This window comes from Poecilia mexicana, unplaced genomic scaffold, assembly GCF_051168715.1.
Source record: "Poecilia mexicana isolate PSO_F unplaced genomic scaffold, ASM5116871v1 scaffold_6, whole genome shotgun sequence".
In the NCBI taxonomy this organism is placed as follows: Eukaryota; Metazoa; Chordata; class Actinopteri; order Cyprinodontiformes; family Poeciliidae; genus Poecilia; species Poecilia mexicana.
Genome location: NW_028263375.1, coordinates 20842633 through 20860374, shown reverse-complemented (window position 1 = coordinate 20860374; position 17742 = coordinate 20842633). Strand labels below are relative to the sequence as shown.

Here is a 17742-nt window from a genome sequence, read left to right as displayed (position 1 = left end):
TCCCCTAATGAATTATATATTCTCCATTCTCCTCATTCATGCTGCTGTTTCTGTGACTAGACTGTCAGGGGAGTTGGTGTGATTTAATGTGAGCTTCAAATTAACTCTTTTGTCAACAAGGACCAGATTAACTATATCTGAGTGCAGTTTTAGTGTCTTCTTAATCCAGCTAATGTAAAAAGAAGCCTAAGTGTTCCAACTTTTCCCTCCCATATGCCTTCAGGAAATAATTATTTTTCGTCAGACAAGTGGAGGGATCGAGATATTCAGAAACAAGCAGACGTACAACAAATGTGTTAGTTGATGACAGATGGAGAAAGTGATGGCTGTTTTCTGAGCATGGAAACAGGGTCAGTTTCCCCCGATGAGTTGCCATGACAACTGATCATGTAGCGCCCCCAAAATAATGATGTAAAAGACAAAGGGAAGCAAGTAACTACAAGGAAGTACATTTGTCCTTTTGAAACTTACAAGCCCGAAACCAAAATTTTATATTTGCAGCAGAACAGTTTTTTTTATAGCAATTACATCATTGTTGTGAAGAGTCAGTATTTCCAAAGAATAGATTATCGTTTCACAGCACCTTGGTATTAAGAAAAGCATTTCACTGTGGAAGAAAAGCATTTCACTGTGGGTGAAAAGCCTTGGCAGCGAGTTTACTTTCTCTTTCTTTCGAACAATTTTCCCTCAGGAAAACGGATAACACCTTCTGACCTCCAAAAAGGGTACAATCTGCATTAAGAATGAAATCAGCTCCTCTTGCAGAGCGTATAATTTCATGTTTACAGAGATGAATCGAACCTGAACCTCTTCTGGACTGATACGGTGCCATTAGGCAGCCTTGTAATGATGAGGTGCGTTCCTGGCATTTCCACCACCTGCAATTTGCTCCTCCACAGATGTGAGGTTATGCAGATCTGCCTTTTTCTGTGATTGGCTTAACAAAGAAGTTCTTAGGTGGGATTAATTTTGGGGCATTTTCAGACTGAAGACCCCTGATGAAACAAGTGGAGTATTTATGTACCTGATGGTAAAAATGAAAGAAAGAATAAGGGCCTCAATTTGCATAATGCAATTCAACGAATGAACAAATTACAAGATTTGATTTGAGTTGGGTGTATGCAAGTAAACTGAACAAGTCTAACAACTTTTCATGCTCTTTACAAGCATTTTTCTTTGAGTGCTTGTTTATTTTGCATATGCTAACATGCATGTTTGATTTACATTCCGTAAATCAGCATCGCAATACCGTTTTTTGTCATAACATGTTTCTAATTAATTACTTCTGTTGTATGCAGAAGTGAATAAGACAAAAACAGAAGAACGTTACATGTCAGTCACAGTTTGATACCCACCTAGTTTTCAGAAGATTAAAATGCCAGAATTTTGTGATATTTTTATTTTTCTAAACTGTCCAACCTTTAATTTGCAACTCAAAACAAATGATCTCTCAGGAAGAGCATTAAAATAAAAGCAAACAAAAAATGTTGCAGTGTACCTGGTTGCAGACTAATTAAAACTAATGTTTTGTTGGAATGTCTTTAGAATGAATTTAAATCTGCGTTGGAAAGGTTCTCCTTCATTTCTTTCATGACAGCCTAATTAAAGAACATAAACATGGGTTAGGCAGATATTAAAGCTGATGCATCATACTAGTATTGCTTTGGAGAGCAGAGCTTTAGTTTATTTCAATTTGCATTATTTTACAGAGTCTTTTCACCAAAACAGATCCTTTCTTTCTCTGTATAAATAGTGACTTTCTATATATTCTTTGCCACTTCATCAAGGGATCTTGTTGGGTTTTTTTTTTTTTTTTCCAAGTTAGTCTTTGTTTTAAAAATGGCAGGCATCACCTTAAACTCTCATGCTACCAGAAATTAGTTGCTCTGGTAAATGTCTGCACTTGCCTTTGTGTAAAAAGCAAATTTGACAGAAATCTTTACGGTAACAATTGATTGTAGCATCAAAACACGTGGTGATTTTTGCAGCTGAGAAGTAAGTAATCAGCAGATTGATATCAAAGACCCTCAGTAGCCGCAGCTTCGCCTGCACTGCATCTCGCCTCCTCCCTGCTGCTTTATGGCACATTTGTGTGAGCGTGTCTTTTCCCTTTGCATTAAAACCATTTCCCCTGATGGACCTTTTTGGACAATAAAAATAAAGATCGTTTCAGCAAACGATGCCAGTCTGCAGAGTCTCATTCGCTGGAGGCAGGATACTATTGCATCACCTCCTCTGATGGTGGTGACTTGCGTGATTTCTGAGCAGAGTGCTTATCTGAGTTGTACATTATTTATGGTGGGGTTTGCGTGGCTGAATGCTGGCTGCAGCACCAGGACGTGGAGGAGAGGAAGCTGCAGAAATTATCCATGGATGTTGCTCAGCAGTAGCCCTTTGAAGCCTGGCTGTCCTATTAGGAGAATACAAAAAGAGAAACTCCCAACAGAGAACACGGAAGTTGCTCATTACATTTGTGTACGGCTGCTTTGACAAAAAGAGCTTGAAAATGGTAAGAAAGTGGGTCAGGAATCAGGGAAGATGTAGGTTTTGTTAGACATGTAATTGAGGAGTGTGTTATGCTTTTGTAAAATGAGGTTAGCGTGGTGTGTTGATAGAGGAAAGTGGGGCTCAAAAATGGGTCATAGCTGCATTAAACATCAGTTTTTTTCTTTTTTTTCATGGCTCAGAATGTGAAAACATGGTGGACATCAGCTGGACAGTCACAGTAGGCGTGATGCTGTGGAACCAAGAAGTGACATTTCAGAAGTCACGCCTTCTGTCATTTAAAGGTTACTCTGAGCACACTAAAAGAAAACTGATTGTTTTAGTCTTATTAAGCATGCCACAACATTTTAGAGAAATACTCTGCTGTGTTGTAGTTTATGCTTGTATCTGAAATAAGATGAAAGAATAGAATGAGGAAAGATGAAGAGAGTTGTGATTTTGAGAGAGAAGAAAAGTCGAAGGACCTAAAAGAACCTCCCTGAAACTACAATCAGTTTATTTTTAGTACAGTCTGACCTGGAATCAGTTTTCCTCTAGTATTAGCTCAGAGGTAAATGTGATTTTTTTTTTAATTTTATTTTATTGCATATATCTTTGCATTTCTGGTATCAGCTTTAGTTTTGTTGTCACATAGTAACGAGGTTACACTGCTTTTCGTTAACGACAGATAACTGGAGGGGTTTTGCTTGCCAAAACTGAAGATCACAGTGAAAACAAGTTTTAAAAGTGCAACTGAGAAAGTGCAGGGGGAATAGAGGAGGCAGACTTGAAGAGCAGCACGTATGAACTCCGTCCTTTGAAAACGCTGCAGTCCCCTAGCCCTCGTGGTGTTTCTGTGCTCTGCAGCAGTTCCAGAGCTGCACCCAGTTAACCACACTGAACTATGATGGCAGAGTAAATTAATATTTGATATCAAGCTTTGTATGATGGAGAGGCAGACAGGCCAACAGGATAGCTGACGCATGTAGATAATGACATGCTGCATAGCTGCCATAACTTAAAAACTAAATTCAAAAAGCAAAGGCACAGGTTAAGGAAGTTGTCAAATACTTAATGGACTGGGGCTGACTAAATTATATCTTTAATTTATGTCTTCAATTTTCAATTGACTCTGGATTGTTTTGAATTTTTCTTACTTTGTAGTTTTGTTAATTTGCATTCCTTAGTTTCTTTTTCTTTGATTATATCAGCCTTGTTTCTGTTCAGTCTGGTTATTTTAGTTTATGTTTATTATTTAGTGTCATTTAGAATTTATTTAAGAGTTTAAAGTTTTGTGTCTCCTCCTCCCTCACACCTGCAACCCGTTAGCTAATCAGCCCCAGTCTGTTGTTGCATCATTCACTCTCCTAGCATTTATACACCTCCTACTCTCACTCCTTGCTGGAGTCTCATTTTCTACCCTGTTGCTCTCTGTGATCTCCTGGTTTGTAAGTTCTTATTGAATTTTTTCATTAAACCTTCACCTCCTACCTGCTGCTCCATTCTGCTCTGCATTTGGGTCCTACTCCACCTTCACTGTAAACATGACAGTCATTACTTTAAAATCAGAAAACAGAAGACGTATATATTTTTTTCTGAATTTTCTTAAAAATGTTTAACATAATTGAAGAGTACAAAACAACAGATCCATTAATCAATAGAGCTATATAAAGTAGAAATAAATTATCAATGAAAAACAAATAGAAAGTTAAAGAAAAAGAGGTTAAAAAAATCTATGAAAATATGATATGGAACAGTAAAGAGTTAAAATTATTGCCAAATATAGTCATAATTTATTTATTTTTTTAATTTTAATCTAATTTGTTATCAACAATTATTTTAGACTTTGCAATTTTGGGAAAGAATTATTAGTTTAAATATAAAAATTACAGCATTTGGCTACACATTACTTCAGCGCTGTTGCACACAGGCTCGTTGTGAATCCCTTTTCAATATTAACTACTTTCAAATCCCTCCTGCTGCATCTTTGTTTTCTGCATTGCTGTTTTTTTTTGGGGGGGGGGCAAGGTCAGAAACTACTTTACCAGCCATAAAATGTAAATAGCTTTAAGCTATAATGTACGCTGTACTGCTTTTGAGGCATTGTAAAAATGGTGAAGGGTCGAGGATTCTTCTTGAAAAGAATAATCTTCTTAGAAAGATTCAGCTCAGTCAGCTAGGAAAGTTCAGAGCAGCAGATGGCAAGTTAATGAAATAATGTAACTTGCCATCAGCTGATGTTGCATGAAGGGATCAGACATTAAGTAATGTTTCCTGATCAGGAAGAGGCAGACGGGAGGAGACAATGGAGCAATCCTACTGCAGCTCAGACCGACTGTGAGGGATGCATGATCATAAAAATAGATATTTTAAAAGTCTAAATTTGAAAATGCATATGAAAAAGCTGAAATATGGAAGTTTTCAATGTTTTTTTGTTACAATTTGGAAAGAGTGTGAAACTAATACAGCAGGTAAAAGATCAATACCTGACAGTCGATAGGTCAATGGAAAAGTGTATTGATTTTGGTTTATATATTCAGCTAGAGAAAACTTCTCCTGCTGATCAGAAGAGAGATGAACCCTGGGACTTAATAAAAGAGGCAACACTTTCAGAGGCTGAAGCAGCAGCCATTCCACATTTTTAATATTTATCCTTCAATACGGAAAAAACAAACAAAACACAAATCTATTTTTGACTACGGTGGGAAGCTTTAAAGAAAACTGAAGCTACAAGAAAATGTGGTCAAGTTTTACTGTACACTGCATCTGGAAAGTAATTAAAGCCTTATTCAGATTTTTTAAACTAATTTCTCTCCTCAATGTCACAAGCAAATACTGAGAACGAAGGTTTTTGTAGTTATGTCAACTACTAAGACCACTAGACCATTGTATGCATTTCCAAATTAAGTCTAATCAAATGACTTTACAGCAAATGGACTCCATTAAAGCCGTAGAAACATCTAAAGGACGATCAGTGAAAACTGTTCAAATTTGAACTTCATTGAATATGTAAATGTGATTTTTGGTTTTCTGTTTTGAATAAATTTGATAAACATTCAAAAACCTTTCTCCACATTGTCTTAGTTGGGTATTTGTGTGTAGAATTTTGAGGACGGGGATTAATTCAATACAATTTGGAATAAGGCTGTAACATAACAAATTGGGGACAAAGAGAAGCACTGCAAATACTTTCCATATGTACTATATATTTGCATAACTTCTTGGGAATTAACTGCTATATGTCTTAACATGAAACTGATTATTCAGTTTTCATGCACTGGAATACATTTCATATAAAAATGAAGGTAGAAAAGTTATAAATGCGGCACGCGACTGCAAAAAACTGGCAAGGAATTCTTAAAATGTGCCAATCTGTCATAAAACTAACAACTATTAAATCTGTAAGATCTTCTTTCTCCAGACAATTTAAAAGCGATTTTGTTTTCCGTTTCTCCTGCAGACGATGGGAAGCTGTCTCTGGATGAGTTCCAGGCTTTCTTCTCTGATGGCACGTTGAACGAGGAGGAGCTGGAGAAACTGTTTCACACCATCGACTCTGATAACACCAGGTTAGCGTGCATACATGAACATGAAGCATGCACGGCTGCATGAAGTTATGCCACATACAGAACATTTAGAAATATGTGCATGTTTGTGTGCTCACTGCACCATGACTTTGCGTGTTGACAACAAATTACAGGCGAATTTGAAACCAAAGGGTATGTGCACAAAGTTGTTTTTCTGCTCTGCAGCTTCAGTTTGCCAATTGAGTTGCATGTTTAGGCAAGTGGGTGAGGGTAAGGATGTGGAGTAAAATGTAAAAGATTTAAAATAAAAAAAATAAAAAAACTTTAAATAATCTGGACAATATCTTTCTAGTTAGAAAGATATTGAATATGTCTTGAGACCTGTGAACAAATTCAAACCAGGTTTCATGTGGTGCAAAGATGAACATTTAGAAATTTTCTGAGGTTATTTGGCTGGAAAAAAACATGACTAAATGAGCAATGCTCAGTCGCACGTTTGTTAATCAGTTTTAGGATTACAAGTCTAAAACTGGAACACATTGAGCTGCTAAACCACATGGGTTGGTTTGCACAGCTTCCATTATTTTTAATGAAAGTATAATTTTCTTTTAATCAAACACATTAAACTCACTTTCATCATAACATCAAAGACCCAGCTTGTCAGCACAGCATTTACTTGTGTGTTAAAAGGTGCAACTAACATCTTGCTTTGTTTAGTCCAAAATGATGCTTTAATTATTATAGACAGTTTTGGCAGTTTGTTGCTCTAGCACTAGCAGTGTGTATTAACACAATACCGAGGTGTGAAGACATCAGTACGTTGCTGCCAGTAAATCTGGAGAGGTTTATAAGGCCTTTTTCACATGTGAAAACTATTTAAGACCCTCTGCCCAACATACCGCACAATGCTCAAAGAAACTGGAGTAAAGCCCACAAGTTTTATGTTAGACTCAACAGGGCTTTGTGAGCCTGTCAGATGTTAAAGTTTGTTACTGGAAAATTAGAAAAAGTAAAGTATGACTTTTTCGGAAGAGTTTGAGGCACAACGAGTTTGGTTTGCAAAGCTGTGTCAGAGTGAATAACAAAAGTTCTGGAGCAATGGCATAGCTTATCATATACTAAGCTATATAATAATCAAAGTAGTTATTTTTGGTAAATGTGATGTTTAGTTAAAATAAGAGATAATATTGAAACAAACATTACAGTTCAGCTTTAAGTCACAGTGGTGTGTTCCTCTAGTCTCTTATCAGATATTGAAACTTGGGTCAAACTTGGTCATTTACAGGATGATTATCCCTAACGCAGCACCAAGTAGACAACAAAAAGCCTATTAAAGAAAAGACCCAATGTGTTGCAATGGCTCAAAGCCCACATCTCAGCCTGTTTGAGACTGACTAATTGGACGTACTGAGCCAGGTTTTGGTTCTGCTGGAGGTTTCTTCCTGTTAAAGGGAAGTTTTTCCTGTCCACTGTCACTAGATGCTTACTCAATATGAGGGACTGCTGTAAAGTCGATGACAAAACGCAAGCGATTGTCTACTGTCACTACATGCTCATCCAGGAGGAGTGAATGCTGCAAGTCAATAACTCGATGCAATCCGGTGGATTTTAACTGATCTGAATAATAATCACTACAGCGTAGGAGAAATCTTAGAGTTGAAATGTGAACGCAAAGGTTCGATCAACCTTTGCATTTTGGAGCCCGTCGTATGTACAACTCATTTGCTTACATCTGCTGAAATTCTAAGACCCACTTGTATTTTATAGTTTTCATATGTTGAGTTGTAAAAACCTCAGCGATCCAGTTTCCTCCTCGCCTTTCTTTTCTCATTCTGTCTTCTTTGCCTTCATTATTCCATCCTCCAACACATTAACCTCCCTTGTACATTTTTTGATTTAATTGACTCTCATTAAATCAGTTCATTGACCCTTTATAATCAGCTCATCCATCCTCCAGTCAGGAGAGGTGTGCTGACACAGTGAGATCTGAATAATCAGAAACCTGACTGTTAATTTACACGAGCTCAAGATCCTGCAGAGCTTCGAATAAAATGAAACCAAGCAGAACAAAAGCTGACCTGTTAGCATTGTTGAAGGGCTGAAGCCGGTCCCGTTTATAAATCCTCCTGCAGGCTTGGCCTTCTGACAGATCTTATCCATCTTTAAATCTGTGCAGTAAGTGGACCATGTGATTGCTGCCATCACCTATGGATGTTGGTCATCCAGCCTCTTGGAGATGGTCTCACTTCATAAGCCTTCTCGCCACAGTGGATGCAGGGCCGAGAAGTTCGAAAGTAGTGTCATGTAGCTACAGATAAGGTTATTGATTGAGCTGAGTGGAAGCAGAAGCCAGGATTTTGTTTCCCGTTTGAAGCAGGAAGTTGATGGATGGAGGAAGAGGGACGAAGCAGGCAGAGACTGAGCGATACTCGCACCACACTCGTTTTCCTCCCACCACCCTTCAACTTGATCACCTTTTCAATCCATTCTCAGAGCTTCCTGTCTCTGTTTCTGTCATCCTTTTGGAGCTTTCATTCTGCTGTCACTCTGTCCGACACTGCATTCCCCGTATTATCCTCCTCCTCCTCTTCTCCATGCGTCACTCACTCCTGCCTCCAGTCCTTTCTGCCCTCAGATCTTCATTGCACATCAGTCAGTCTGCACATGGTGAAGATTTTATGTTAGAAATCTCAGGTAAGTTAGTTTTGGGTCACCAAAGTTTTCTTGTAAATGCCACTGGATGATTCTGCTATTTGTCTGAAATAATTTAATTTTTTCAACATTGGTTCTGTTTTCTGTGTCTGTATTTTATTTTATTTTTTTACATTAAAGGAGCCCTGAAAAAGTTGGCATCACATTAGAACATGACTTGACTGCCTTGACAAATAATTTAAAACTTTTCTGAAAATCTTAACGGCTAAAATGTAAGGCCTATTTAAAGTCTGTGACTGCTGATATAAGACTAAACTGAAAGAAGATAAAAGGCAGCCTTCTTCTGATATTCTGATGCTGATCCGACGTTTTAATACTTTTGCAGTGCAGTAATTTACAGATGGTTTTTCTTTTTTTTGATCAATGAAAAGTGAAATTAAATCGGTTCTTTCTGGTCATCAGCAGCTAGCTGGGCCTAGCAACGACCCCTTAAAGAAACTTTGTCATGATGCTTACATCTTTTTTTAAAAAGCCAAATTTAATTCTCCTGTTGACTTCACTGTGATCGGCTCAGATGAGATCAATCCAAAGATCTCGCCAAACCACATAGTCAATTACAGTGGTAATGGCTGTGCAAAAAAGATTGATCTTTTACAGTATGAACTACGAGAAAATGTGAAACTCTCAATTTCAATAATAATGTATCCTTTTCAAGGAGTGTAAAAATTGCATTTTGTGCTCTCTGGAATGACCTGTCCACCCTGCCTCTGTCCTGCTGACCTCTGGAGGTAGGCACCAGCGCCCCTGGGAACCCCACCAGGGATGACTGTGTAGGATTATTGATGAATGGATGAATTGATGAATGGCTCTCTGGATTTTATATTGATGTGGAGGTTTGCAGCTCGTTCAGCCCAAATTTAAATGGAGATATTCAGGACAAAGACACCAATCCTTATGCGAGATGATTTGCCACACAATCCTCCTCCTGTCACTCGGAGAAATTCTAGTTTGCAGCAGCAAAACATTTACAGCCAAGTCAGGTTCCACCCATTGAGCTGAGTTATGACTGTATATCTCAGACTACCATGAGGACATTCTTGAATTTTCTCTCCTTCCACTCCTACTCTTTATTTTCTATAGATCTATGCAAGACTGCATGATAAAAACCTGTCCTTTGTTTCTGACCCTGCTCTTCTTTATCCTTTCCTTTCTTCCCACTTTCCTCACCTTCCTGCTTGCTGTCATAGTAATGTAGACACGAAGGAACTCTGTGGTAAGTAATCTGCATATTCTCATATTTCAAACAAACGTTTCATTTAAAATTCATTCTTAAAATTGCCCCTGATGAGTGGTGTGTGTGTGTGTGCGTGTGTGTGTGTGTGTGTGTGTGTGTGTGTGTGTGTGTTCCTCTAAATGCTTTGTAAATGTTTGTGCAAAACAGACTACTTTGCCAAGCACATGGGAGACTATGAAGGAGTTCTGGCCTCACTGGAAACGCTGAACCTTTCCATCCTCAGAGCAATGGATTTCACCAAAAGGGTAGGAATGAGGAATGACTGGAATCTGTTTATCTGAGGGTTGATATTTTCCACATGAACTCCATATAACACAGTTTCACAGTATAATCTCTTTACCTCCTAAAACCTTTTATATATCATCAAACCATTAAATGGTACAGGTATAAATTAGCTCATAGTGAGGCAGTTTTTCACGATATGCATATGCAATATTGCACTAACGGTAAATTTGCAATATATTGTGCAGGCCTAGCAAAGATTTAAAATCTGGATGTTTTTGTAGTAGATTAGTTGGAAATTTAAAATGTTAATCTTGGACGTATATTGATTTAATATGCTCATTTAATATAGTTTTATTTTGTGATGTGAAAAAAATGCAACTCTAATCTTACTCTTTATATTCATCTAACCTTGTGATGTTTCAAATACTGATTTTATTTTTGCCTCTGAATTTCTAACACAATTTGCGCAAAGCACAAAACATGTGCATACCACATTTGTGAAAATTATGATTTGAAATTGTTGCACAAACGTGTCACGCAGGGATAATGGGCAATTTAAGACGCAACCTTGCAGTCGACCTTTGAGCAGAATTGTCTTTGTGTTTAAAAGTAAAGACAACAATGTTCTCTCTGTTACTTTGAGTCCAACTGCAGATATTTGAAATGCCTCCAGCAGAAACTAACATTTCCCTCTGCATCTAATAAACTCGAGTCCGTGACAACCTTTGCCTGGCTGAGCAGAAGCGACGCGTCCATAGGCGGCTCCAACCACATACAGTGTAATGCATACAGAGCGCGTTCCCACAGTGTGAAAGTAACGATGTGTGTTTTCTGGCTGGAATCTAATTCTCTCGTTGTTCAAGCTGCTGTAGAAATAATGGCACATCAAGTTTCTGCTGCAGTGGTTTAGCTTGTGAGTAGCAGCTGGAGAGCAGCAATGTGCCATCCCAGTGTTCCCCCAATAAGCTAAATATAGCAGCTGCTCCACAGCCACACCTCCTTCATTCACATGTGGAGTATTTGTGTGCATATCTCTATCCTGCAGCTCTGTCTTTATCTGTCTTTTAGCTGCAGGCCACTCAGCAGCACTCAGACGCACTACGGCGGACACACTGATCCTTTCACACACAGCCCTCACCTAGTTTCTCTCTAATGAACACCCTTTGTTTAATCTATCAGTCCAGTGTCTGTCTTGTTCTTCTACTGTATCACTCAGGCTCTTTTCTTTTCTTCTTCTGAAGCTCATTCGTACTATGCATCCCTCAATCTCCTTCTCGTACCCAGAGTCTCATTATGGGCATGTTAGTGAATTGCAGACGAGGCTTCTTTTTTTCCCCACAGCCACATCATTGCATCATATTTGTCATTCCTGCCAGTAAATGATTGATTTCGTTTTGGTGCATTCTGTAATGGAGGAACTGCAGATGGTTTATCTACACACATTGGAGTTTTCCTCCTTGACCAGCTAGACTGGTCATATTACCAAAACCTTCTTTGAGTCTTTATTTGTTAGGGCTCATTATGTTCTCCACTCATATTTAATGAATGAAATTGTCATAAAGAATTTATACCTGCTGATTTGAGCAAGATGCAATGCCAATTGGCCAGAGTTAAGTTGTGACGATGCGTTCAAACAGACTGGAAAGTGCCTTAATGGATTAAGTTAACGATACCATTTTTAAATGCATTTCTCTTGGCGTGCCTTCTCAATGACTCACCAGCCTAAAATAAACAGTCGGAAGATTTAGAAGTAATGGATTCAGGTTTTCTCCCTCTTGCTTTAACTCTACATCGGTGCAGCAGCACAGGCTTTCAGTTGAACTCAGTTGAGTTCAGTTGAGCAGAGAAAGGTCTGAAACTTGGACACTGGCTGTGAGGGAGATGAATTTACATCTTCTCATTCAGGTTGTCATTGGTCTATTTAGCCAAGCTCCAGACCTTGTCTAAGCCAGGACTTCAGTCTGGTCCAGCAAATTCTTAGTTTTAGCTTGGCATAATAATTTTTTAATTATTTTTTTGAGGGGTGTATTTTCTATCCTCTCAACCACCAGACGGTTGAGGCAGATGGTCGTCCATTTGACGAAAATATTTCAGGCAATCTGTTGGTTTTCTTAAATAACTTTTACTTATTTTCTTTTTATGATCCACTGAAACTGTGTGCTTGGGGATTGCTTTATGGGGTCAACTTTTTACCTCAGGCCAGCAAATATAGAAAGGGTGCTCTGTTCACATGAGTCTGAACTTACTGCCTGAATAGAAAAGCACAAGCTTGGTTAAAAAAAAAAAAAAAAACAGCCTGTTGTTCTGTAAGCAGAGGGTCTGAACCCTCACAGTTGTAATTTGTGACAGGACTGACATTATTTTTTTCTCTTAGCTTGATGCTCTGTCAATAAATTGAAATACATTTTCAGTGCTGCAGTCTGTTAATGTGAACTCGGTAAACACAGAGCACTGTAAAAACTGATCTATTGGTTTGCCCTTTGAGCTTTGATTCACACTATGGTTCTTCTTTGTAAACAAATGGAAAGGCACCTTGTTTACTGAAGAATTTCCAGTAAAAACTACATTTTTCTTGTTTTAAACTCATGCTAATTATTTTTTTTAATGTGTCCCGCTGCCCTGAAAGCAGCACAGCTTCAACATCATGGAGGTTTTAGAATAAGGACATTGCCATTTAACTTGTTCACTTCAGATTTCAGTGGTTTTCTTATTGTCGGTGTTATGAAAAAGTTCAAGTACCTAAATAATTACTGAACAACAGAGCAAAGAGCGACGTATTCACCTTCTGCACTTTGCCAAGCGACGCAGCTTAAATGCCCACCCCTTTTTTTTTTTTTTTTTTAGTCTCTTGCATTCAGATTCTCCCTTCTTATCTCTGAAGAAACACTAAATGTTTCATGCTTAGCCAGCTCTGGTTTCTAATGGGCAGCTGGGGCTTATCGGCTCCTCTGGAAAAGGCCTGAGTGAGCCATCTGAGAGCTGCACAAATGGGGATGAAAGGTTTTAAGTCTCTGAAATGGTTGTAATGGCTGCATGTGTTTCAAATTTAGCTTCTGTATAAACAGCAGCTGTCTTTCATCTTCATTTTTTGCCTGTGTAAAGCTTACAAATTTATAATTAACAGAATTGACGATATAAAAACCTCAAGTCAGTTTATTTGCTTTCAGAGGTTTTGTTTTAGTTCTTTTTGTCTGTTTTTCACTCTGAAAACTCTCCAGAAAATCTTTAAACTTGAGGTAGCCAAAAGGCGACGGTAAAGGTGGAGCCAGAAGCCGAAGCGTTTTATTAGTTTGAGCAGAAAGCTGCAGCATGAACCGAGCTCGTTTTAGAGCCCAGTGAGAATTGATTACCTCCACATCCACCTGAATAAATACAGAGAGAAAGGAAAAGTGAGTGAGATGGGGAGACAGAAGTTGCACTCGGTAGTCGTCCGCTGCATTGCACAAAAGAGTTTTCTTCCTCTGTAAAGCAGTGGACTGGCACCCATGGGTGGGTTGGAAATGAGAACGAACCTGTGGACCATTCTGCCGAAATTTATGTGACAACAGTGTTGGCAAAGTTACACTGTAAAAAAGAAAGGAAAAAAAAACCCTGACAAGTCTTTGTAGTGAAAAATGGGATGTATAAAATGCAGGTCCAGGAATAAATCATGGCATAGCAATGAACTGCAGTGCCTCTAAAGTCCTCTAAACCATTAATTAACACAGAAAAGGAATAAATCATGGACACAGGAAAGAGCTGAGATCGGCAGCTGTTATGGATGGAGTTGGGCCCAATGCCGGAGTCCAGAGGGATATTGATGTTGTATGGATCAAAATCACTCATCAAGCTCCCATTCTTCCTGCAGAAGGTGAAACCAGTTCACAAATAACTCATGCAGATCTGATATTTCCATTTAGATAATATAGGGTTAATTCATTTAACTGTCAGGTGTCGATGCTTTTCAACTGTCTTGACATTTTACATATAATCCAATCATAAAGCAATTAAACTAAAACATTTATTACGTCAAACAGCAGCTCAGCAGTAACGAAGGTCCAATACACAATGAGGAAAAGGTCTGAAATGGCAATATCATATATTCAACAGCTGGAAGCTGCTTGTTTTACATTTTCTTTTTGTCATTTAGTTCTGTTGGCTGCTAACATGACTTGTAAATGTTTCTTATTATTCACAGAATCCAAGTTGTCTGAGATCCAGTGATTTTTAATGTCGTCTGCTGCTGTCAGTTTAATCTGGCCATTGGGTGTAAATCCGCTTGATTCAAATCGTGCTTCACAGCTAAGTCTGGGCTTTCTCCCACTGACTTTGATTCGTCCAGCAGAATTTCAACCAGACCAGTCAGCAAACAGAAGAAGTAGTTGTGGAGTTGACTTTTTTTTGTGCTGTTTTAGAATTGTAGTCTGGAAGTGAATGAAGCCGTTCAGTCTGTGTTGGAATACTGAATTTGGAAGCGATTTGAATTATCAGCCGCCTCGTTCAGATCGGCATTTCTCTCTTTGCAGTGGAAGATGGTTGTTTACAAGCGCAGGCAATTTCTGGTAAGCTTCATAGCGTCAGACTGGCTCATTTTATACACCGCAGATAAATGTTACCAGTTGGGTAAAATTCAAAACCTCAACAGAGTCCAGACTAACGGGATGAAATCGTTTCTCAATAGCCGTGAAGCCAGACCAGACCCCCTGTGCAAAGCAAAGTGTAGGACAACGGGCTGTTTTTACCAGACTAGTGTTGGTTCTCTGTTTTGTGAAACTCTTCATGCTTGTATCTGTGGGAAAGTTTTATGGACGAAATTATTTAATTTTCCAGCAGGATTGGGCACCTACTCACATTGCCAAAGGTATCACTGACCACTAGTATGACCAGTTGTCCAAACTTGCATCAGCTGTTTTAGTAATTTGAGCTACAGTGGCTCTGCTGTTCAACTGTCCACACAGGCCAGCCTTCACTCCCCACATCAGTCTGTGACCCTGACCCCAGTTCACCACTGTTCTTTCTTCGTCAGACTCACTCAGATTCGATTTTTTTTTTTTTTTTATGCTCCTGACACATTCAGTTTAAGGACAGGATTTCTACCTTCAGGAGGAAAAAAAAATGGGGATCGAACAGAAGAAATTAGTTGCCAAAAATTATTTTAGCCCATCTGGTGATTAATTATTCCCAGAATCCTTTTCTCAGTGACTTACCCTGAGAAGCAATGTGTAATCCACAGGGATGGAGCGTTGTTGTTTGAAGTGTTTATCTTGTTCTGCAGTAGTGAAAGCTTTTACGGAACAATCAGAGTAAGAAGTGGATACAGAAAAGTTTTAATTGGCTCTCCAGCCGCCACAGATAAGTAACGTCCTCCTCCCCCCCTGAGCTGTGTGTGTTTTTAGACAGTGAAAGGTGAAGCAGCTAACAAAAAGGAAAGAGGCAGAATTCATTAAGTCTCCTGTTCTGTCTTGTCCCTTATAAATGCTGCTTTTAATGAGCTTCTCTCTTTAACACTTTATTTTCTTTATACCTGTGCTGAGCGAGCTTTCTCACAGTGTGACAACTCATTTTCTCCGCAAATAAAATCCTCCTTAAACTATCCTTTAAAAATAGACTTATGCCTCTTTGACCCTTTTCTCTGACTCCTCCTGCCTTTTCTCCATCTTTTCTCTCATCCTTCTTTTATCTGTGTGTCATTGCGTTCTCTTGACCACAAACCATGGCAGACTCCTCCGCATCATCCTCCTTTTTCTTCCTGAGGATTAAACTGAAGAGGATCGTGGATGTGCAGGGGGTATTTCGGTCGGTACACAATAGCGTCTGTAAGGAATGAGCTGTGGAAGATTGATGGAGGAGATCAGGGAGATGAAAGAGGGCAGCAGGAGAGAAAGGAGTCTCGGAGAAGAAGAGAAGATGTGCGCGCGGGGTATGACAAGAGTTGGAGAAATCATTAAATTATTTAGTCTAGTGGGCTCTCTGCTCCAAACAAACACAATGAGCTGTTTTTACATTCTTGTTCTTGGTTGCTCTGGTGTTAATATTTTTGTAAATTGCCTATTTTTGTACAAATTCACTAAAGCACACTTTGTGCAGCCATTTTTCTTGGCTGCTGTGTTATGAATCCTTTCCATTTGCCATTTGATCCCTATGCACAGAATTTCTCCACTGAAGGATAAAAGTTAAGGATTATTCTATTCTTCCGTTCTGAAAAGCCACGGCTTGCATTTGATATGATTTTTATGTCACATTTGCTTAGCAGTTATCAGTTATTTATATGAATTCATAAATTTGTTTTGAATATTGTCTCAAGGGCATTCATGCTCATTAAACTTATCCAAATCTACTTACATATGAACCACCTTGCATTTTTTGGAGAATTTATTTGATGTGCTAAAACACAATATACATGGTTTTTAACATTTGTTACAAAATACACTCTAACAAGTATAATGTAATCACCTTAGGCCACTAGCTTACCTGTAAGTAATTTCCTTCTGATTTTGCTCATTTCAAAACTGGATTTCTTGCCCATTTTTCCTTACAAAGCAGCTCAAACTCAGTCAGTTTTTCTCACTGTGATTGATCAATTATGATGGCCATGTGATTTTTGTGAACACCTCCATTTTTTTTACTGGTTCTGTTGGTTTGATGGATGTCAAAATCATCCAAATTAATCAATGGACTCCTGAAACTGTGTTGTTTACAACTTCTGACTGGAGAATTGAAAGCCATGAAGCACACAGACTGATACTTTGACCCTTTTTATTACAATAGTCATTGTTATTAATAATATTGCTGTATTCTCTTGATTGATACTTTTATTTTAATACTAGACTCATTAAAAATAACCTTTCTAGTTCCCGAACTATACAAAATTCATTTTAGATGTCATTTTGAGCAGATATTTCAAAAAGATACTTAAAGTTTAAGGGGTTAAGAACATTTGTAAAAAAAAAAAAAAGAAAGAAAAAAGTTTTTGCTTTCTACTTCAACACAGGGAGAATTTGTGATGATAGCAGTTATAGTAAAAATTCAGCCACATGTAGTATGTATGATTAATGTTGACCTGAGAGATATAAACCTGATTGTAATTAAACACTTGATACCTTTTCAGTTGACTAAACCTTTATAAACGGTAAACTAAGTTATTTCATGTTGTAGCGGTGAACGGTTTTGTTGTTTGAGTTGAGATAGAGCATGCTCTTGCAAAACACTGAGCCTGTTTATAATGTTTATAATATTCTTTATGTTATGTTGGATAAAAAAGTAAGAATTAGAAGAACAAGGGAAATATAATGGCTTAAGCGGTTAAAAAAAAAAGGTCAGTGGAGGTGAGAAACAAAGTGTAGAGTCTGTGTCAGGATGGAGTGATGGGAAGAGAGGGATGACAAAAGAAGAATATAGAAGCAGTTGGAGGAGGAATAATGGTCAGAAATGGCAACTGAGAGGTGAAGGACGTCACTGGGGGTTGGCATCTTTCTCACGGCTGCCATCATGTCTTGGTTGCTTTGTCATTGAGACCAATTGCACGGTTTCATTTCATCACTCAGCCCACAAGTGTTACATCACTTGACTTCACTCGACAGC

At 38.4% G+C, this 17742-nt stretch overlaps 1 protein-coding gene across 2 annotated transcripts in view; it reads left to right on the top strand.

Moving 5' to 3' along the window:
• Nucleotides 1-1550: 1550 nt before the first annotated feature.
• Nucleotides 1551-17742, top strand: part of necab2 (N-terminal EF-hand calcium binding protein 2) — a 79784-nt gene continuing 63592 nt past the window's right edge. The window contains exons 1-3 of one of the 2 annotated variants that reach the window (XM_088006392.1): nt 1551-3932; nt 5945-6053; nt 10105-10202. In XM_088006392.1, coding sequence (XP_087862518.1) covers nt 10122-10202 — 81 coding nt within the window. In that variant the 5' untranslated portion in view covers nt 1551-3932; nt 5945-6053; nt 10105-10121. The remainder of the gene's footprint in view (nt 3933-5944; nt 6054-10104; nt 10203-17742) is intronic. The other variant, XM_088006391.1, reaches the window with a different exon arrangement.